The 21,574-nt window shown below is 42.7% G+C and overlaps 5 protein-coding genes across 9 annotated transcripts; 1 reads left to right on the forward strand and 4 right to left on the reverse strand.

Annotated features, from left to right (window-relative positions):
• Nucleotides 1-285: 285 nt before the first annotated feature.
• On the reverse strand, nucleotides 286-9,708 carry LOC108624279 (cilia- and flagella-associated protein 47). The gene is given in 27 exon segments (XM_018023442.2): nucleotides 286-652; nucleotides 744-905; nucleotides 1,054-1,276; nucleotides 1,352-1,548; nucleotides 1,607-1,825; nucleotides 1,897-2,110; nucleotides 2,177-2,335; nucleotides 2,415-2,757; nucleotides 2,824-3,047; nucleotides 3,141-3,312; nucleotides 3,450-3,695; nucleotides 3,756-4,033; nucleotides 4,108-4,375; nucleotides 4,444-4,958; nucleotides 5,026-5,345; nucleotides 5,410-5,695; nucleotides 5,772-6,156; nucleotides 6,253-6,638; nucleotides 6,760-7,394; nucleotides 7,459-7,785; nucleotides 7,879-8,144; nucleotides 8,244-8,341; nucleotides 8,432-8,657; nucleotides 8,721-8,858; nucleotides 8,918-9,273; nucleotides 9,347-9,577; nucleotides 9,661-9,708. Coding segments are annotated over 27 exon segments (7,065 nt in total). The 3' UTR covers nucleotides 286-509.
• A 239-nt stretch (nucleotides 9,709-9,947) lies between these two features.
• Nucleotides 9,948-13,385, reverse strand: LOC108624302 (UNC93-like protein MFSD11). The gene is made up of 2 exons (XM_026812996.1): nucleotides 13,042-13,385; nucleotides 9,948-11,796 (listed from the first exon to the last, which is right to left on the reverse strand). Exons 1-2 carry the CDS (start codon nucleotides 13,132-13,134, stop codon nucleotides 10,528-10,530), a joined length of 1,362 nt encoding a protein of 453 aa, XP_026668797.1. The 5' UTR covers nucleotides 13,135-13,385; the 3' UTR covers nucleotides 9,948-10,527.
• Nucleotides 13,386-13,948: 563 nt separating this feature from the next.
• LOC108624300 (rho GTPase-activating protein 17) lies at nucleotides 13,949-18,939 on the forward strand. 5 transcript variants are annotated; one of them, XM_018023499.2, is made up of 10 exons: nucleotides 13,949-14,383; nucleotides 14,720-14,873; nucleotides 14,956-15,244; nucleotides 15,326-15,550; nucleotides 15,621-15,918; nucleotides 15,991-16,230; nucleotides 16,314-17,104; nucleotides 17,180-17,358; nucleotides 17,623-17,670; nucleotides 17,755-18,939. In XM_018023499.2, exons 1-10 carry the CDS (start codon nucleotides 14,331-14,333, stop codon nucleotides 18,049-18,051), a joined length of 2,574 nt encoding a protein of 857 aa, XP_017878988.1. In that variant the 5' UTR covers nucleotides 13,949-14,330; the 3' UTR covers nucleotides 18,052-18,939. The 5 variants fall into 5 exon arrangements, with proteins under 5 accessions (XP_017878988.1, XP_017878989.1, XP_017878986.1 ...); XM_018023500.2 differs by lacking the exon at nucleotides 17,755-18,939 and adding an exon at nucleotides 17,438-17,502 and having other exon boundaries at nucleotides 17,623-17,713; XM_018023497.2 differs by having other exon boundaries at nucleotides 17,623-18,939.
• Nucleotides 18,940-18,968: 29 nt separating this feature from the next.
• Nucleotides 18,969-19,758, reverse strand: LOC108624306 (acyl-CoA-binding domain-containing protein 6). The gene has a single exon (XM_018023508.2). It carries the CDS (start codon nucleotides 19,733-19,735, stop codon nucleotides 19,052-19,054), a length of 684 nt encoding a protein of 227 aa, XP_017878997.1. The 5' UTR covers nucleotides 19,736-19,758; the 3' UTR covers nucleotides 18,969-19,051.
• Nucleotides 19,759-20,233: 475 nt separating this feature from the next.
• LOC108624305 (methyltransferase-like protein 23) lies at nucleotides 20,234-21,494 on the reverse strand. Its single transcript, XM_018023507.2, has 2 exons — nucleotides 21,128-21,494; nucleotides 20,234-20,836 (listed from the first exon to the last, which is right to left on the reverse strand). Exons 1-2 carry the CDS (start codon nucleotides 21,290-21,292, stop codon nucleotides 20,252-20,254), a joined length of 750 nt encoding a protein of 249 aa, XP_017878996.1. The 5' UTR covers nucleotides 21,293-21,494; the 3' UTR covers nucleotides 20,234-20,251.
• Between the last annotated feature and the right edge of the window lie 80 nt (nucleotides 21,495-21,574).

Raw genomic sequence — 21,574 nt, forward strand, 5'->3', positions numbered from 1 at the left:
TATTTTAAGTTGTCGTCCCTGCTGCTGTCCTATGTTAAAGGATAGGCACCTTCCCGCGTCCCTCACGCCCCCCGATGATACCCCTGAACCTCCTTAAACCCGTAGAGATACGGGAAAATTGCATACGATCTTTCTTGTAGAGGATGACGAGATCTACAATTTCCATATAATAGTTTTTCGCTAGCATTAATAGTTTACGAGTTATTTGCAAAAAACGAAAAACAGTTTTTTGCAAATTACTCCTAAACCCTTGGAGATACGGGAAAATTGCATAGGAAAGCAGTATTTATTATCTAAATACTTTTATTCAAATATGGTATAATGCATTACAACGTGTATACAATGACTCAAATATGATTAGTACAAAGAAAAATATTTGAAACGCGAAATATGCTGGATCAGCGAGAAGTATTTCCAACATGAAATTTCTGGTTTCGTAAATGAAATTAATTTCATCTGTTTAAATACTTGTTAGCTGTTTCTAGCGTTTTTCGTAATAATTCTCACTATCAGACGCGCAAGAAACTAATCGTGTACACTCTTCGTTCGTTACCATCAACAGAGATCAATTTCAACGTTATTTCGTGTAACTGCCCTATGAGCGGCGAGATGTGAATATGCATTGGAATGCTTTCTGTGGAGGGTCTCACGTCTGAAATATCGTTATCACGTAGTAAAACAATATGCGGTGTAGCCCTCTTTAACTTCGATCGACTACGGTACGATGATCAATGTGTACTAACCGTTTATCGTGAACGTCTTGGGGTAATTGAGGATGTGGGATGACTCGGATATCGTTACATTGTAAGTGACCGTCGCATCGAATATGTGAGTGAATTCCATAGCTGCAGAATCTGCGCTGTCTCCCATTAACCAGTGAATTAAACGCAAGCCGATATGCGTGTCTTCGTCGCATAATCACAAACGTGAAAATTAGAATCTTAATGAAACGGTTTTACAGACCGATAGGTAATTTCTTTTATCACGTCGTCTATATAATGCTTTTGAGAGTTATGTACGTACAGACGTTTGGCACGCTCGATACTCACGTACCTAGGTACCGAGACCAAAACAGTCGCTCTTTCGGATCGAGAGTCTTTTGAAACATATGACCGACGCAACTCCAAAGTTGTGTGTTTCTCGAAGGTATGGGTACAGCCAGATTCAATGGGCACATCTCGTGATAATCTTGGTCCGTGCAAATACATTTTTCTACCTGCTCGTCCCATTCAACCACGATATCGTCGGTCAACGTCGTTTGCCAATGCGTATTTATCTGCGTCGTGTGGAATACAAACGTTGAGATGTACATACAGAAAAGTAGCACGCGGATGACTTCGGTCACAGATACCTGTATGATGAAGTCGCCTATCTTCGATTGAAAAATGATCCAAAAGCTTCGATGACACGGTGTGATACACGCCACCGTGACCGACAAAGGAGCTTGCATCGTGTCTTCTTTGACCACGATCGACTTTTGATTTATGAACAATCGCCTCGGTATTTTTCTCAAGCTCAATTCGGACCATCGCGTCTGCTTTAGAACACCTGTATAGTATCGAGATTTAATTCACTTATCCGAGATCTCAATGATCGATGAGCGTACTCGGTTTGGTCGGACGTTCCTCTGACATCCAGATCTCGTATTCAATCGAATTTTCGTAATGCACGTTGATCGTCAGGACTTTGTCGACCACTTGATACAGTTTGCTGCATATCGTGTATTCGTTCGAAACTCCTAAACTATCGGCTTGGCCTTCCAGTACGAATACCTGATTTCTACCGAAGTTAGGACCGATCGTCGATCCGCAAAACAACAGATAAGCTATCTCAGAGAACGCAAAGATAATAAATTTCACGAATAATTAAATGTCTCGACGATCGATACCGAGTTACCTTTAGTCTTCTTAATTTTGTTCGCATAAAAATGTATTTTCATCACGGTGCTCTCATGAGCGTTCAGATGCATAATCGGATTCGTAGTCCCGGCTTTGAAAAATCCATGGTTGTTACCGAAGAACATTATTAAAAAGCTGACGCTGTGATTAGTCGGGTTCGTGAAACTTATTTGTCTCGTCACGGTTTCGGACAACGCGCAGCTGAATTTGATCTACGAATCAAAATTTTATTTTACGCCAATAACAAATGACAACAAGGGAAATAAAAGATTCTTTACCTTGGTTCTCGGGGTGTAAGTCGGAAGCATGTTGTACAGATACGTGACCAGCATCAGCATTTTAATGCAGTTTGGGTATACGATCTCTAATGGCGAAATAACGAAGCCAAGACGTATTTTCCTCCATGCGTTCACCACGCATATAGCGTTGTGCAACGACTTAAACATTGAGACGGACATTATGCAGGCGTTGCACGACAAATTGGTATGTAGCGGATAGGTCAAGGTGTGTACGTACTTCCTCGTAATTTCGCGGTTGAATATAACGGTTGGACAGATAATCCTCGATGACGAAGGGGCAGTAGGAGGCTGTGACCGTGATCAGCACGACGGAATCGGATAAATCCGTGTCGAAGTTCTGGACTTTACGTTCGCCTGCTACGTCTTTGGTCTCGTTGGGATTTAATATTACACGACGATCGATCATCCACTCTTTCTTTCGTTCCTCATCGTAATGACCACGCAGCCAAGACAGTAAGAACAATTCCGCGGTGGAATAATTATTGCTGGATAGCTTGTAAGAGAGTTCAGTGTTGATATTTCGTATGATAGTTTCGTGGGCCTCGAAATATTTACGGACACTAGAGATTCAGATCGTAAGAGATTTTGTTAAAAATGATTTATTTTTATGGGAAAGTCGTGTGAACCTCATTAAGGACGAGGCGGCGCCGGATGATCGGAAAGTAGATCGCCTGGAATAGGGCACGGGGGAACTGTCTTCGCTGAGTTTCTTTATACGAATTCTCGACAGCACGAAGCATTTAAATGTTTGTAATATAACGTCCAGCCAGCATTGCTTGCTTCGAGCCTCGAATTTCAACTGCGACAATTTCTCTTGTCCGGATTCCATTGAGACATGAGATTTTCGAATCTGTAATTTATGAGAAATTCTTATTCCGGCTAGTGTTTGTTCTGTCAACAGTTTTTAACGCTTCACCGAATCGCATGAGAGCGGCATATTTACTTTTGAACGCGTGTTTTCCATGAGCAGGACATAGTCGTCGTAGTGTATCAAATACTGTGCCGAAACGTGGCATAAATGAGCCCCGTGATTTATCAAGAAGTTGAGAATATTGTCGTAGAGGGAGAACACACAATTTGCTCTTTCGACTTCCTTTTTCGGCAGATTCTTGCTGCTACGAGAACAATTATTATCAGAGAACACGATGCGAATAAATTGCTAATCTTTGATTAGATTAGGGTCTTGTTTGGTATTAAAAAGATAAGATTTGAGAAATTTAATTACGCATGTACTGTCCGTGATCGCACTTACAATTTTCCAATGGAACTCTCGATCGCTGGCCCTACCAGAAATCCAAGAACGCCTATAAAGGACATACTCAACTCCGGTGCCATACGACTCGTAGCTTTGAACTGCACCGGTTTCTTCGAATAATACTTCGACAGCGACATCGTGATACCGCTGAGGATCACCGGGTAAAAACTGAATTTGAAAGGCCCACTGTAAAGCCATTCCTCCACGGCTTTTATGGTCTGATTCATATAAATCACGTACTCGCTGTAGAACACGTGATTGCGGTAAGTCAGCCGACTTAAATAGAGTTCCGAGAGGGCTTACTCGTGTTCATCGCCGAGGGGGAAGTAAGGATGTTCGAGTGTCTCAAAGATTTCCTCAAATTTACTCGACGACGATTTTATGGAACGGTCTGAACTCAGCTTTTCCACCTTCTTGTCCGCTTCGCTCTTCTGAACGTCGTTTTGATCGTTCTTCTCCAGCGAGACATCCGAATCGAACGCAGTCAGCCTGAGTTTATTCTCCATCAGTCTTTCGGCAGAGTCTCGGCTCTTTAATCCGAAGTAGGATAGAATGCTTATTCTCGGTACTGACTGTTTCCTCTGGAACGATGAAACAGCTCGACGAGAATCCTTCGACGTATTTAAATGGAAAAATTCTAATTTAAACGCCATACGCTTCTCGGTGAATAAACGTCGTAGTCCTCGTCGTCGGACACAGATTCGGAGGTGCGAGATATTGACTTCTCGAGGCTGGCCGTCCAGTGGAAGTCTAGATTCGGATTTCTCAGATACGTATGGGTGGTCAACAGGCAATTGTCCGCTGTGGCATAGACGTACACCGAGCAAGCGCCGATGTCAGTGCTGTTCGAAAATTCGATCGCAGTCCGGAACGAGACGGACGTCTCGCTCTTGAACACTACTTTCACGTTCAATTCTGAAAACCTCGTGAAACAGATTCATTGTACGAATTATCGTCACGTTCACGTCTTCACGTCTCGATGATCACTTACTCGGCCGAAGACGCGACGTCGGTCTCTATGAAACTGACGGACAGGCAATCTTTGGAATAGAATCCGCTCTGACACTCGGGTGGCAATACCCTCGCCGTGATGGTCGTGTCCTTGTCGACGTGCCTCGCGACGAGCGAGAACTTCTTCTCGGTCGCCGTGTTCAGTGGTACCGGCATGAAATAGATCTCCGGCACCTCGGCTTGTATGTGGCTGACCGGGTAATTGCCGACCAGACACAGTTTGTTGAACATTTCGCCGTCCAGTTCGTCGCGAACATACATGGGTGCCTCGAGCGTAAAATGACCCCTCGTCTTCGGATGAAACTCCAATGTGAAACACGTTTTCTCCCCTGGTCCCAAGGAGCATTGAACGCAGTCGACGGTGACGATCGGTTCTTTACCGCTGGTCCATCGAAGGAAGAACGGACAGACGACGGTCCCGAAGTTCCTAGTGTCTATTTGCACGGATCTCTCGTCACGCGAATCGCGATTTTCTATGTAGAATTCCTCTGCGATCTTCAATACGAAACCGTGAGGGAGTCACCTACTCTGTACTTACGGATTTTTATCATTGAACGCTTACGTTGTTTTGCGAGACGCTGAATTCGAACACTAATTTGTTGAAGAAGATAACGTGCCCCGCGACGGTGCAGTCGATGGACAGCGTTACGAGCTTCTGAGGTAACTTCTGTAGAACGAATTCAGGAGAGTCGTAATGTTCTTTGAATTGTTTCAAGTATTCCGTAGGCTTCAGGGTTCTGGGGTTTATCATGTTTGCCGGTCCAAGTATGTCGTTCATGACTAACGGCAGGTAGAACGCGTAGCTAGCCAAATCAATCGGCTCGAAATGGAGATGATAGTCGCGGCTCGCGCCTGGCGCGATAAATGTGCTCTCGATGTCTTCTGATTCGTACAGAAACATTGATTATGAAAGATGTGAAAGGGAACGTCGTGCTTTGAGCATTACCTAAAGCGGGGTCTTGTCTTCGCGAGGAGAGAGATAGCCAGAATTCTGGATACTCTTCCAACGAGAAGTTCAGCTTGAGGACAGTCGTTCCGGTGTTGCTCGCTGTTATCACGTAATGTTGATACGCGGATGCACTTATCCGTCGGAGATTTATAGAAGACGGGTGCAGTTTTAATTGCGGGAACGACACGGTGCCGACGATCTTTACTAGGAGGACCAATTGCTTTTGCAGGGTCACGCGGACCACCGTTACGAAACGACAGCAAACGGCGAATTTTAGAGTGATCTGTAACATTTACCATTTTGAGCGTAATAATTACATTACTTTTATGCGATCTGAAAAATTGAATCGATGAACCTGCCTCGAGCGCGGTCACTCCACGAGGCTGTAGCACTCCGTGGAGAGGCTCGACGACGCATCCGTGCATCAAACTTGCCGAGTCTACCTCGTATTCGACCTCGATAAACTCGAAATTACGTAGGAAAGCGACGGTCTTCGACGGCAAGTTGAGCGGTATTTCACCGACGTCTATGTTATCCATGACGAAACCGGCCTTCGGCGTTGGCAGCGACATGCTCAGTCGAATAGTGATGTAACTGCTGCTCTCGCACTTCATTGTCAGTTCCGTGCATGTGGCCCTCCTGACGTCCGGCTTGTAATAAATGTAGGTAAAGAGCGAGGCGTCCCCGCGGACGATGCCCGACAACGGTTCGACGAAGAAGCAACAAGTGCTCGGCACTTCCCACCTGTTTCCGGCGTGAAATCGTTGTTGAGTACGAGACCTTACCGATCGTCAGATGTGTCAGTCGTCGTTGAACTCCTCTTTAATCAAGTGAGCTCACCGGAAGTAGGTTCTCGCGTTCAGTCTGTTCCTGATCTGAACGGCGTGATCCATCGGATGGTAGATCTCCTCTTTTAGCCAGTCTTTGCCGAAAATTACTTCCCGCGTGTCGAGCGAGAATTGTTTCTCGACGATGTCGGCAGTGACGCCAAGCTCGAACGAATGATTGTCGTTAATAGTATAATCGATGTAGCCGTTGAATTTGCCGAAGTGATGCGCCCGGAACTCGACCAGCCGCTTGACTATCGAACCCGGTGGTAGAACGATCAAATTTCCCTCTGGGAAGTTGATGCATCTGGAGGACAAGCTCGTCAAGCGAATCATGATCGGGAATTCGTTCAGATTCTCCGCGATCAGTTGCCGATAATTATGGCTCTTCGGGACGACCTATAACGTGCTTTTCTTAATTGTGCATTTCACAGAAAATGAAAGGATCAAAGGATCTTCTCGGGACACTCCTTTTTAATTATATATTTCATGTACGATGACGGGAATGAGAGATCGTTACCATTCCGAAAGAGAACAGGCTGGGGTACATGCGTACGTTGTATATCTGCAACGGGGACAGAGGTATCAGTACCTCGGTCCCGGTCTCAAGTATTTCGACCTTCTCCTTAAAATAAGTCGCGCAGTCCACTACGTCCGAAACATTTCTATATTTCCACTTGGGAATGTAAAGGGTCTTCTCTTCGATTCCGCTATCGAAGTTATCTATAACAACTTCTTCTTTCGGTTTAATCTGACGAAACATCAGTTGCGGATAGAACCGTGAAATAATCGTTAGAAATTCGTAGGACTTACTGCGACCTTTGGTAGCGATCGTTTCCTTTGCGTTACTTTTGGTATTTCATTTAAGTCTGTAAAATACCAGACTGACACGAAACTGTGTAGAAAAATGCATGGACCAAGTTAAATCGATGACGAGTGTTCCAACGTATCGATTACCTCCGTAATAGAGCGCGTAATCCGTAAAAATCGTTCTTCCTTCCGATAAGCACGATCTCTTCTTGGTCACGACCAGCTTCACGCTTACCGCGCACTGAACAGAGTAACATCCTACTTTGATCTTTGTCCGGCGCCTGGTTTTGGTCGACTCGCAGGAGTCCGCTACGGCGTCGAAGTAAATTTCGAACGACGACTCAACTGCGAAAACCCAGTTGGCGATCTTAATCTACCAGAAATACTTTTTTTGCGATGATCGGACTACCGTTCTCCTTTCCTCTGACTTTCACGAGTAACTCTATCGAGCCTGATGGCTTCAACGTTGTCATCTCCGGATAGCAACGGGCCGATGCGTTGCGCACGTACCGGCACACCAGAGGTGCGAATTTCAGTGGATTCGATACGCGCACGACACGTTGGGAATCTTGGCCGACGTACAGTTCGCCAAAATAGAGGATGTCCGGCTCGAAACCGAGGCGGGCCTCTTCCACTTCGCCGTGAAGGCAAAGTCTCACTACGTCGTTCAACACAGAGTCCGTACTAGATTCGGAGGACGAGGACGAACTGTCGTCGCGTATGATCGGCACGTGCTCTGTTTGAATCGTGACAGGAATATAAGGAAAAACGTAGATGTAAATCTAGGAATAGGTAGAAAGAAAGGTACTGATGTAATATCGGTACTAACGTTTGTGATGGAGACTAGTTTCTGCCAGAGGGTCGTCTTCTGCCACTTCAGCTTCTCCTACATTTTTTTTATAATAAAACTCGTCGTCTCATACGCTCGTTAAAAAGTAGGTGAAGATTTTCGAAATATGATTACTCAAAATATCCTTCTTTTCGGTGACGTGTACTCTGACGATTCTTAAAAAGGCCATGAAATCGTTCTCTCGTCTGTCTGATTTCTCTTTCAACTTCTCTCGCCACAGCATTAAACTGTACGTTGGTGCAAAGCTAGATTTCATTCAATATCGATAATTTCTATCAACACGGGAATATGAAGAATTTTTCTAAAAACGAGATTCTTGATGAAATCAATACGATTGAACTTACCCTACTTCAAAAATGATACCTTCGAACGGTCCTATGCGACCTTGTATCGGTCGAATTTCGAAGGCGCTATATACGGGATACTTTTTAGGATCGATGTCCTACAGATAGAGAAATTATGCCAATTGTCTATGGCAATTGAACATGAACTGTTATTTTAGAGAGGTTATAAAAAAATGTGAAATCGTTACGCGAATGCATTTTATCTCGTTGTCGATCTCGCCCAGAACCACGTAGCTCGCTACTTGAGACGAGACGTTTCTCAGAACGAACGAATCGTACTTGCGGGTGTTCGCGACGGTCTGTGAGAAATCAATAAGAGTGAAATCGCCGGTCGCATTCGGGTGATAGATCACCAGTTTCGGTACGATCACTTCCACTTTGAAGGGGACGCGTATGTTGGGAACAGACTTGATCCTGAGAACGAAAGTGACTCTTCTCGTGGTCTCTGTTTAGTTATTTGTGATCGATCGCGTTTACCAAAATTCGCTGAAAAATGTGCCTTCGTTCAAGCCGATCAGCTCGACGGTGATTTGAACATCTCTGTTGGGCTTGACGATTCCACGCATGGGCTTCACCGTGATTTCTAAATCATTCGTACCGAGATCGATCGAGAATCTGTTGACGAACAGTAGTGTAAGTTCAAGATCTCATTTCACGGTCGAAGAGGTTAGGACCTGGTACTCTTGCCACCCTCGTTCTTGAGAGTGAGTACTTTGATCCCAGCAGAGTAATCGATGTCGACGATGCCGAAGTCCAGCGATTTCGGCTCGACACTGATACCTTCGACTAATAACTTGCAAATGACCAGATAATCGATGATCTTCCCATTAATTTCGATCGGGATCATCGCGCGTAAGAAAGAGGGTCGTTTGAAGGAATACGTCACGGTCGAACGTACAGAGAGACCAGGATTGACCATTACTCCCTTTCTCAGAGATTTTACCTGGAATGCCTATAAAATGAGATATCTAAACAACACTTTTGCTTCTCTCGCCAGACGTTGTCCGTAGAAAGTTTTGAATTTAAATTCCTTGAAAAGTAATGAACCATCGCGTCGAGTAGTTTGACCGGAAATCGTACGCGCCATGGTTTGTTCGGCTTACCATTGAGTTGGGTTGATGGACTTTGACGAAGGCTGGTTTACTGCCTGTGTTTTTTATAGTTATGTTCTGATAGCACGTAATTCCTTCGCTGGCCTCCGTGAATTCGATGAAACTCGGGAAAATGTGAACGTCATCGTGCGACACATCGTCTAATATTTCATCAATCGAGTTCGGTATGTTTTGAATCTCGACACCTTCTTGTATCAATACGATGGAACTCCTCGATTGGAACTTGGATTTGTAGGTTTTAGTTGATTAAGGGATGGGGAGTTATCGAGAGAAATCTACTACACGTTAATATCTTTGTAGAATACCTCGGACCTACGACCTGTTACTTTCCCAGGTTCCGAAATAGATCCCATTTCTTACGGGTGGACGAACGAAATATTCGTTTGCGAATAATAAATCGAATCATATAACCATATTTTATTTATGACGACAAGAAGATAGTAAGTATAACCGAGTCTATCTTTTGTTCAAGAGAGCGAGTAGATTCGAGTGTTGAATGTTTTTTTCGAAGTGACCATTGACCTATAGTAGCCACCCCCGGGATTGGTCATTCGGTCATTTAGTCAAGGATCGTGAAATAAAAATACCAAGATTCGTTTCTATTCATTTATCAATTAAAATGTTGTCATTTTTACAGTGCATTAATGCAGTTGGTCTCGAAATTCTTGAAAACGATCATGTTCTGATAAAGCATTTTTGACACGATTTTTTCTTTGTCAGCCCACCTTCCAGTTCACATTCCAGTCATTCTATACAAATCTCAACGATCGGACGATAACATTATCAAGTACATCTTTTATACTGGATGGGAAGTGCTGAACGTTTGTTAAAAAATCATTATTATATACAATTTTAACAGTAATAGTATAATACAAACGCTTAATTATTGTACAACGCTCGAGATTAAAAACATTTCTCATTCAGTGAACATGATTACGTTTAACACAGTCTTCTTACACAGTTTTATCGTATCGTGATTAATACTTATATGCGAATATTAATTTGTTCTTGTTGAACATAATCGTTACGTGAACGTATGTACAAGATGCGATGTAACGAACGTTACAGTCTTTTACATGCACAAATAGATCAGAGCGAAATAGTTCGATCGGTGTCAGGCGTATTATTGTACAATTATTTTAACAACATCTTTCCGTGTCGTAAAATTAAAATCAATTAGCTGTCAGATCGCTATCCGACTGAGAGTTCATCTTCTCCCTTCTTACCGCGTATTCAACGTAACAGAACGTAGCAGTGCCGGCAACGATTGATATCGTTAGAACAAGCAATTGTATATAAAGTCCTAGGACGTTGCTGTACGCGAAGCTTACCGCGGCCGCGACCGATTGACAGAATTTGAACAAGGCGAAAGCCGGTGCACTGTTCTGGACGAAAATCGATCCTAACAACGAGTAGATCTGAGTATTGAAGCAGGCGTCACCGAAGCCAAGAGCGAGACTTCCGATCAGCGCTAATGCCGTCGAGGATGTGATGAATCCTAAGTTGTCGGTATCCTTGACAGGTGAATCGTTCGGCAGATTGAGAAAAATGGTAATAAAGGCGAAGAGGTGGACGCAGAACCCGGTGATGATCACCGACCACGCGCCGCAAACGCGAGACACTTTCGACGCGAAGATACCGAAAAGGGCCCCTCCGGTCACTTCCCCGACACCGATCAGAATACCGGAGAGACCGATTAAACTTTTACGAGAGTCGCCCAACGCCTTGGTGAAGCCGATGCACGACGAGTAGACTCCGGAATAGAACGTCAGTACCAAACCGGTGTACACGAACGTTGATGACAATAGGAGCATTCTCGGGGTAAAGAATAGTGAGAACGCGTCGAGGAAGGCGTTCCAGGCGGCCAACAACGGTCTGCCTTTCGCAGGATCTGGGATTCTCAGTTCTTTGTCCGCGCTCGAAACACCTTCGGCTTCGCCCAGAACCAACGCTCGCGAAGTTCTCCTTAACGCGGCCAACGCGCACGCACCGAGAACCGCTAGTCCCGTCAGAACGCCGAAAACGAGGCTTCTCTTCTGCGCGCTAATAGAATCAGCGAACATAAAATAGACGAAAAGATTTCCGACGAACATCGACATTTGAAAGATCGCCCAAAATATTCCGCTGTTGCGGGACATCGTATCCGTGTCGCTGTTCTCCGTCAGGTACTGCCCGTGCCCCGTCCATATCAAAGCGGCCCCGGTACCTAATACGCACGAGGCAGCGTAGAGGAGGATCTTCTGCGGCCAGAGGAAGATTGCTATGAAAAGTACGTAGCAGCAAGCGCCGGTAAATATAGCGAATCTTGGTCCCGTCAATGAGATGTACGATGGTGCTAACCAGTTGCAAGTGGCGAACACGGCGTAGATAATCGCTAAGCTAGTGTACGCCTCGCCGGTGAAGTCCGGTGTCTCTTCATTAATACTGACTAGTACCGTTTTCTACACAGAAAATAAGCCCCAGATATAGTAAACCGCTGTTTATTTCATGTGAGTGTTAATCCTTTCAGATTAATTCTTATCCGCTTCTGCGTTTTTCTCGTAGGAATATCAATTGACACAGCGGTAGAGATGATGGAATAAAAAAATTACTTCGTAAGCGTAGTAAGCAAACATTTATCAGACGAATAATATACAAGTGCATTGTGGGCGTCATAGTTTCAATTAATTTGTACGTAATACGTCGACGGGCAAACGAGATAACGTTTGTGATAAAGAACAGTGACACACGAAACGAGAAACATAACTTTTATTAATACAACAACAACATCGTGTAAGCAATAACTGTTTGCTTTTATGCATATAATTTTTAACTGGGTTACGATATCCTCGAGTATCACTCGTCTCGAGTGAAATTGACACGAGCTATCAGTGTGTTGACCGATATTTCTTCGATAGATCATGCTTGACCGGATTTTAAATACGTTTAGGACATAGGATTAATCTAGATTCACTGTAAATTGCAGTTCTCTGTTATCAACAATTTCCAAATAAACAATTTAATTATGTGAACCGAGTTGTTTTTTCTGAAAAATCAAAAATCCTATATTCCTTGTCCCTTGCGTTGTTTATTTAATTTTTGCATTAAAATATAAAGCTTGTTCTATACTCGTCAAGTTAGATTATGATATATTATTAGAAACAATGAATTCGGGATCTACAAACATAAAATCGAGATTACATGATTTATCTATGTATACAATCAACAGGTGATCACTCAAGAAAAAGAATGTGATTGAACGATACGCATCAGTAACTTGTAATGGATTGGAACTGAAATATTTAGGAAATTAATTTAATTAATTAACTTTGACAGTCGATCCTGTCCTGCACTAATCACTACTCCGTTTACTTTCACTCATTGACATTTGTAAGAGAGATACTCTGAATTCAACATACTTGATTACGCTAGTTTTCGCTACACGCTAAAGAATGCGGCGGTTTTTAGTGAAAGTAGCCGAGGTCACACGTATTCTGAGATTCCTTTTCAAATGTCTGTCTTTAACACGTGTAGCAACGTGTTGTTATAACGAGAGGAGAATAAAGAACGTCAGACAGTTTTCCGAAGATTTCAAATCGATAATTACAAGAATGAATTTCGTTGGCGCGTAACAATACATTTTATATGTGGAGGGAAGACGGAAGTAAATGCGAACGTGAAAGGGAATGAAAAATCGTAACACTCACCTCGATATTACCCATTGTTTGAAATGCAGTAAACACGAGCATAAAACCGAAACTTAATAATATCACGTTTAGAAAATTCTTGTCTATCCTCATGATGAACACGTTAAAATACACGGACGATAGAAAATTAATAGAAAACGTTAAAACTGGTTTTATTTTTATCACTCGGCTCGTTTGAAATCGCGTACGGATCGCGTATCAATCAGATATAAACAGATGGTCAGTCACGATCCGCGACGTCGGTAAGGAACGAAGCCTGATATGCGATTGCCAACACTACGTAATTCCCTTCTTCCTCGGTCGGTGATTTGAAATAATTGTCGAAAAACTACAATATGGTGAATTACCGATCACATGACGCGTTTCGAGTCGGGATACTGTAGATATCGATGTATCGATTTCTGCGAGCACACACATATACGATGCTGTATGCATATACGCACATTTATCTACTGCAATAGCACCTACACTGCTGGGCATAGGTTATGGATCGTGGCGTTTATTTAATTGCCTCAAGCATATAGTAACATTTTATTTTCTAAAGACGATGAGACAATGCGTATAAACAATGATCTTTTCTTTATTAAACTGCAGGACAAACGTTTTGAACTTTGTACCACCGAGACGCTGTACTAAAGTGATCTTGATCGTTCGACACTCGGGAGGATTGAGAGGATTACGCGCGTTTTAAATGAAATCTCACTAACAGGAATGGCCGAGTGCGTGATGCGTTCATGGCCAGTAAATACCTGTTGGTCATATTCCGTTATCAAGCGCAACTCGATAAGAATTTAACGGTCATTACGAAGCAGAATTATCCGATGGTTTCTTATTATAAGAAGAATGCACGGTTTAAATTCGATCCCTTCCTACCGACGAACAAGTGGTGAACGGGTAATGCGAAATGCCGCGATTAAAGCTTAGGAGGTTTTGACACGTTTACAAATCCGGTGATTCGAGCTGGTGAATCCTGAAACGTTCTCTGATCGCGCGAGAAAGAGAGAGTGGCAACTCGTTGATATTGCAGAAGGATGCACCGATCAGGGAATGCTGTTCGTTCATAGAGGGTGTGAGATCATTGTACAAACATTATGACGAATTGCTGCCTCCGGAGTGATACGAAGGATTGTATTTTTTTTTCATCGTCCGTATTTCTTTGCGTATCGTGCGATCGTATCAAACATGAGTGGTCGTGAACGTTATTACGATTAGCAACCGACAGGTCGTTAGAATCCAGTGGTTCGAAGCATAACTTTATTTACATAATAAACGATAGGAGTTCATCAATCATGAAGAAACAATTCTTTCGGGTAAAACAGCTCGCCGATCAAACGTTTTCTAGGTAATCTCTTTACGATATCATTTCCGAGTTCTCAAGAAGTTTTTCCTTCGTTCTCTCTGCTGATTATTCCACGTATCGAACGTTCGACGGTTTTAAATGCGAAACGACCTTTGAAATAACCGACGTTATTTAAAACCGAATTACTACACTGCTTCCGAAGATAAAGATTTCTTGCAGAATACCATAAGATTCAATAAAACCGTGTCACGGTATACGAAAATAACTCGTGAATCAGATACTCCTAAAATGGATTGATTCCAAAGACCATAATAATTAGATACTTGATCACTATTTTAACCCGATGCTAAGTTATTGAACATCGTTCTGTTTCCACAGAGCTGGCAAAACAGAAGTGCTCACAGACGATTTGCAAGCTGCAGACAAACATGTAGAGCAAATCAAAAATGCCCTCCTCGGATTGAACAAGAGGTTTGGTAATCCGCCGAATCAGGCTACGACGCAAGACCCTGTGCTCAAGGAAAAGCGATTGGTAACGCAGAACTGAAATTTGTTTGCTTATAAATGTGCCGTTCCATATCCTAGATACTTACATCGTATTTTCTAACTCGTAGAAAAAGTGTGCGGAATATGTATTGGGTGAGGTGATGAGGGAAAATGCCCCAGAGGATGGCCTAATGCGTTTTACTTTACGGGAGTGCGGTGATGCACAGAAGCAACTGGCAACGGAGTTGATCGAGCACGAGGTGAAAGTCGAGCAATATGTGGCGAGTCCTCTTCAAAATATTTTAGACACGGATGTACCAAATATACTAAAGCATAAGAAAAATCTAGCTAAGTTGACGTTAGACATGGACAGCGTGCGAACGAGATATCACCAAGCCAGCAAGCATAGTACTACCAGTATGAACAAACTTGATTTATACACTGTATATTCCGAGAGTACATAGGAATACGAATATTTAAATGAATATTATTGGAAAGGTGTGGGTGCGTCGAAACTGGATAACTTGAGGGAGGAGCTTGAAGAGGCCGAATCCAGAGTCGAGCAATGTAGGGATCATTTGGCAGCAGAGATGTTTCAACTTATGTCACGGGAAACCGAATTGGCACACATTATTGTACAGTATGTGAAACTTCAAAGGGCTTACCACGAAAGCGCGTTGCGCTGCCTCGAAGAACTCATACCTGGGCTAGAGAGTTATATCAGTAAGCATCGAGTTACGAACACGTTATGTGGAAACAAATTTGATGTTTTAATTTCATTTCGTGATTACAGACGACAATGAAATGAAACCAGTGTATGGTTTTCCCTTGGAAGAACACCTAAGAGTAACCAACAGAAAAATTGCGTTACCTATTCAGTTATGTGTGTCCGCATTGTTACGATTAGGGGTGGAAGAAGAGGGTCTCTTTCGAATAGCTGGTGCTGCGTCCAAATCGCGACGAATTAAATTAAGTTTAGATGCTTGCTGTCTGACGTTACCAACCGCTCTAGAATACAAAGATCCCCACGTAATAGCTGGTGCATTGAAGTCTTATTTACGAGAGCTTCCCGAGCCTCTATTAACGTTCAAGTAAATAAAAAGAGAATATCACCCTTGACGACGAGATTAGAACGTTTCACACGCGTTGTCTTCGTTTTACAGATTGTACCCGGAATGGATGGCAGCTGCGAAAATAACTCAGAGCGAACCGAGGTTGAGAGCTCTTTGGGAGGTGTTGTATAAATTGCCGGCAGTAAACTTAGAAAATCTACGGTTCCTAATCAAATTTTTAGCTGTACTGACTAAAAACCAAGACGTGAATAAAATGTCCCCGCAAAACATCGCGATCGTGATAGCGCCTAATTTAATATGGAGTCCGCAGGAGGATGTAAATACGATGGTGTAAGAATCTATTTCTCTGAATTTTCAACGAGATTCTCGTCTATGCGTAAATGTGTCTACCAATGGAATATTCATTGTTACAGAATGAACATGAGCACGGCTAACAATTCTAGTCTTATAGTAGATCAGTTGATCACGTACGCGGATTGGTTTTTTCCGGGTGAAATAGATTTCGATCGTGATTTAGACGTCGGTATCGTGAATGGTTCGGAGAATCAGAACATAGAGACGATTCGTCGTTGCATTTCGAACAGCAGCCTCAGCGACCACGGGGAAAGTCCACCGCAAGGTAGTCCTAAGCCAGCGGCTCGTAGGAAAAATAAGCCAGCTCCCACTCCGCCAAATAGCACCACTCCAGATAAACATGACAAGAGGTCCGATGATAAACCACCACCAACGCCTGATAAACCGCCCAGACCATTGACGTCGACTCTCAATCGCAAGACTCACAAACAACACGAAACGCTGCACACCGAGTCGATCGTCAAACACGAAAACAGTGCGGAGAAACATGACGGAAATACAGAGGTAGAGACTAAACAGCAAAATATCGAGGCAAATGCGATCGCCGATTCTCCGACCGTGAACCAAGAATGTATCATCGAACCGCAAGACGTGCACGTCGATACGGAAATTGAGAAGAATATCTTAGAAGCTCAAAAACATGACAAGAGAATCACCGTTCCGGTTCCTGTTGAGAGACAAACCGCGGAAATCGGGTCGAGCAATAAGCCTGCTACGGATACCGAAATGTTCGATGCTTCTGTGCAAAGAGTAAAAGCTGTGCCAGCAGAAAGGCCTAATCCCTCGACGTTGGAGAGACGCAGACCGATAGCAGCCCCGAGAACTATAAGCAATATAGTACATAACACGGGTGAGTATTTTTATGCTCTATTTTCCTTCAGCAGGATGACACATGATATTCACTGTACATATTTTAATTGAAAAGAAGAACCCGTGGAAATACGTAAGAGGACCGATAGCAGTATCCCGGCGTGTACGATCATGCCTGACAGAAGTAGCAAACCAGCGATACCTGAACGACCAGCTGGACTGATGCGACCGTCGAGCCTAATAAAACAACAACCACCGCGGCAGAGCAGCGAGAACTTAGAAGCCGATACAGGGGTGAGTGTCGTCGAGTGCTCTTAAGGATCACGTTCGGTTTCAGTATTGTATGTAAGATAATTCTTTAAAAAAAATGTAGTTACTGCAAGTGGACTCGGCAAATACATATCACTGCCTGGATATTACATTTTGAAATACGATAACGTAAGCTATGAACGAAGTGAAAGCGTTGAACGTTAACAAATACTTTCATTTCAAATAGTCTCTTGACACGATGACGTTTCGAAGATATTAATATAGTTTTCTTTTTCTAACGACCTGTAGCCGTTGACTTTGGAAAGGGCTCACGTGTATTCAGTGGACAAACAGCAGGTCAGTATAATACAAGTGCGTGGGAATGGCAATCCGTTCTGCACCTCGGGGAACAACAATGGCAACGCGGGTTCGAACTTACAGAGGAGCCCCAGTGTAGGTAGCCGGCCTTCGTCTATGTCCCTGTACGGTGAACGACCGGAAAGGCCAGCCAAATTGAACGCTCCGGAGCAAACGAAAGCCCACGTGCGAACCAGATCCGAAGGAAATATAATCGATGTGCAAACACAGACTCAGACGGTGGTAGTTGCCAAATCGCCGCACCAACAACCTGTACCAGCGTCTCCGAGATTTCATCAGAGGCCACCGCGGCCTCAACCACCGCCGCCTCCTCCGCCCACCGCGCGAGTTAAATCGGAACACGAAAGTACTAATCTATAGAATTAACTTGTGCATAAAAGTGATTACTATATTTATAAGAGAACTTTATAAGAATCATTAATATTTTTTCAAACGAAGGCTATATTTCTTACGAGACAATATGAAACTGCGGGGAACTTGCAAGGAAACAAGTTTTCTGTTCAGATTTTGTATAATGACTGCTTTGAGTTTTAGTATTCCATTTGAATCGAAGACACGGTTTAACAAGATTTTTCTAAAAATGACGAGAGCACCTCTGTGCTCTCTAAACGACACGAATTAACACACGATTCGCGAATTTAATGTTACGCATTTTTAAGTTGTTCTAGTTGTACGTTAAAGAGAAATTATTGGAGAAATTCTATCTAATTTTCATATTTAATTCTATGTTTGTGAATTATCAATTTTTATACCTGTTATAGGAGTAATGAAAAAAATGATTATACCAAATACAATTTGGCATTCGATCTCTTTAGATTCGAGACGAAATATAATAAATGTCGATGTGTAACAACATTACTTTGTGAGTGATATTTTGACAGAGGCAGCTTGATTAATTCACATTGTCAAACGATGCATTTTCTTTACGTTAATTTAATTCCGTTTAAGCAGTATTCAATGGACATATTTAATACGTATAATTTGTGAAGAGAGTTGAACAAACTGACATTTACAAGCCTTTTGTAGCTTTCGAATGATATCAAATAAATATCCTATTCTATAAGTGATCGATCGATTAGTCAAGGTATTATTTCACATTTCGTGATCAATTGTTCTGTACACGATTTAACAAGTTGACTCTGTGACGAATCATGCATTTACCTAAGGAGTGCTTAGGCTGTGAATGTAATGGAAACTACTATAGGACCTATTTGTATATAATTATATATAAAGAGTTTATAAAAATAATGAAACCTCAATTTAAAATATACATACCGTGAGAAAGTCATTAATTCGATTTATTGACGTTCATTATTAAATTCGGTTAGTACATGATATGACTAAATAAGCTAATATTTAATCACAATATGTCTTTTAAATGTTCTTCGGCAACATCTTTTGGTGTCATACCGCTATTATCTTTCATCGATCGAGCTCCGATCGAAAGTAAATATTTAACGACATCGGTATGCCCGCACGATGCCGCGTAATGTAACGGTGTCTGTCCATCTTCGTCCTGCGAGTTCACATTCGCTTGCCTTTTAACCAGTTCTTCTGTGATCCTTAAATGGCCTCGATCGGCGGCCCAATGTATCGGTAACAGACCTTCCTCGTCCCTCAGGTTCACCAGTTCCGGTTCGTTCCCTAACAACTCCTGCACCTTCTCTTCCTGTCCGTCTTTCACCCAATCTAAAAACGTCTTGTCATTGTCACTTATTTCTTCTTCCGTATTTATTAATCTACTAATGGCAACCCATCCACCGGATTCAGACTGTGCATCCTCTTCCCAGTTAGGATTGAGTTTAGCCAACTCCTCTATGTAATTATTCATAGCATCTTCAGAACTCATTTCGTTCAAGCTGTTCCATGCTTCCCACTTTTGCTTAGCTTGAACTTGGTACCATTTAGGTTTCAAGGCGTTGCAAGGTCCTACCGTGGCCTGTTTGTACAAAGCATAGAATCTCAAAAGTTCCGTGGCACTCAATTCCGATGCCAGCGACTGCAAATGGTTCGCAGCCTTGTTGAACATTTTCTCACGACTCATTCTGACCGTGCTTCTCGTACTATATTTATAAAGTATCTGCTTATCTCGACGTATTTTTGATTCTTAATAATTCTTTCATAATAGATGGCTCATTGCCATCGAACAGATTATTTCTGTAGTTGATATATTTGTTCAGTTTAACGAAGTTCTGTTCCTCACCTACTGGAATGTTGTTCTGACCGTATTCTCCCACACTACTTTGCGTACTCTCGCTTGGCATATAATTTTCTACCAAATCCTTGATGCCTTCTTCTTGCAAATATTTAAAACCCGATGCGATAATTAATTGCTCTTGCTCCAACAAGTGATCTCTGCAAAGCACGTCGCTCATCGCCTTTGCATCGTAAAATTCAACGAATCCGTGGCCCGTGCTTATACCATGCTTATTGAACAGGACCTTCGCGATCTTTATACTGCCGAACGCTGAGAAATATTTGTAAAGTTCAAAGTGAGAAATGGTCCACGGGATATTACGTATAGAAATTAGGTATCGTGAACTCATGACAAACAGGTGATTCAAACTGCACGCTGTATACTGAGCAGATGAATCGTATGATCCTGCATTAAATCATGTATATTTATATCAGAATCCGCACCGAGTCCGGCTAACGATATATGAGTGCAGGTAAGATTCCATTTGTTAAGAAGATGTTCTATAGACCAGTCCGTGCTTCTCTCTTGGTAAGTACATAGAAATTTGGCACCCGGATTTCTTTCTAACAAAAAGGCAACGGTAACGACGATGTCCTCGAATATCGCTGGCTCGTAAAAGCAATCGGATCCAAGTATCAAGTCTAATGGACCGATGGTGAATAGACTAGAGAGAAACAGTCCCCACGTGATTCCCACGATTTGGACCTGAGACAAAATACCGTTCAGTTCGCAGCTTCTTCGTATATGCTGCAGACTTCTGGGGAAACTAGCTGAATCACTTAAAGTCACAGCAGCACCGCATTTACTAGCTAAGATCCCAGGAAGAGCTGTACCCGAGCCTAGCTCTAGAACTCTCTTCCCGATGAGCTCTTCTTTATGTTCCCAAAGAAACCAGGCTAACACAGGTGCAGAGGGCCAGGTATAAAAGCTATAATTAGCTTGGAGTAGCTGTAACAAAAATATAAATAAAATAAGTACTTGAATACCGTCGAGAATCTTTGTATCACGTACTCCCGAGCGTTTAAATAATTAGACGTTCTCTGGACGTTCGACACAGTTTTAAATAGCTATTAATCAGTATCGACCAGTTCGTATTCATTCAACGAAGTTACATTGAGGATCCAAGGTATATGTAGAAGTGATGCAAGCAAGATGTAACCAAATCGCGTGTAACGCTCGTAGCAGGCATACGAGAAATCTGAATCGGGTGACGATCGATAAAAAACGATGTTGATGTACCTCCGGGATATAAATTTCTAGGCTCTCGTTGCACTGCACGTTATCCTGAGTTTTATGGGAGGTAAACAAAAATTTCTTCACTTGCTCAGAGCCGATTCCATCGGACATTAGGCTGTGCGTAGGTGGACTGGTGTCGCGTGAAATAATTTCTTCTAAACCTGGCATGACTAATTATCAAACCCCTTCCGCTAATACCTGCTCATCCTGACTTTATTTATCGATCGTCAACTAGAAATCATTAATTCCAAAGTATATTTCTCTGCGGATAATATAGAAGTTATACAAGTCGTAAATATATAATCGCTATTTTGTCGAGGGCAGTGATGGGCACATCGTGGAATCTTTCGGCGCTATAGGCATCTAAAATGCCATGTGCTAATGACGTCGCACCTAGGGATATCGCTCAACGGCATTACCGTGCATAATATTCGACTCTTGACGGAATTA

This window comes from Ceratina calcarata, unplaced genomic scaffold (assembly GCF_001652005.2).
Source record: "Ceratina calcarata isolate Rehan_Ccalc_2016 unplaced genomic scaffold, ASM165200v1 scaffold305.2, whole genome shotgun sequence".
NCBI lineage: Eukaryota > Metazoa > Arthropoda > Insecta > Hymenoptera > Apidae > Ceratina > Ceratina calcarata.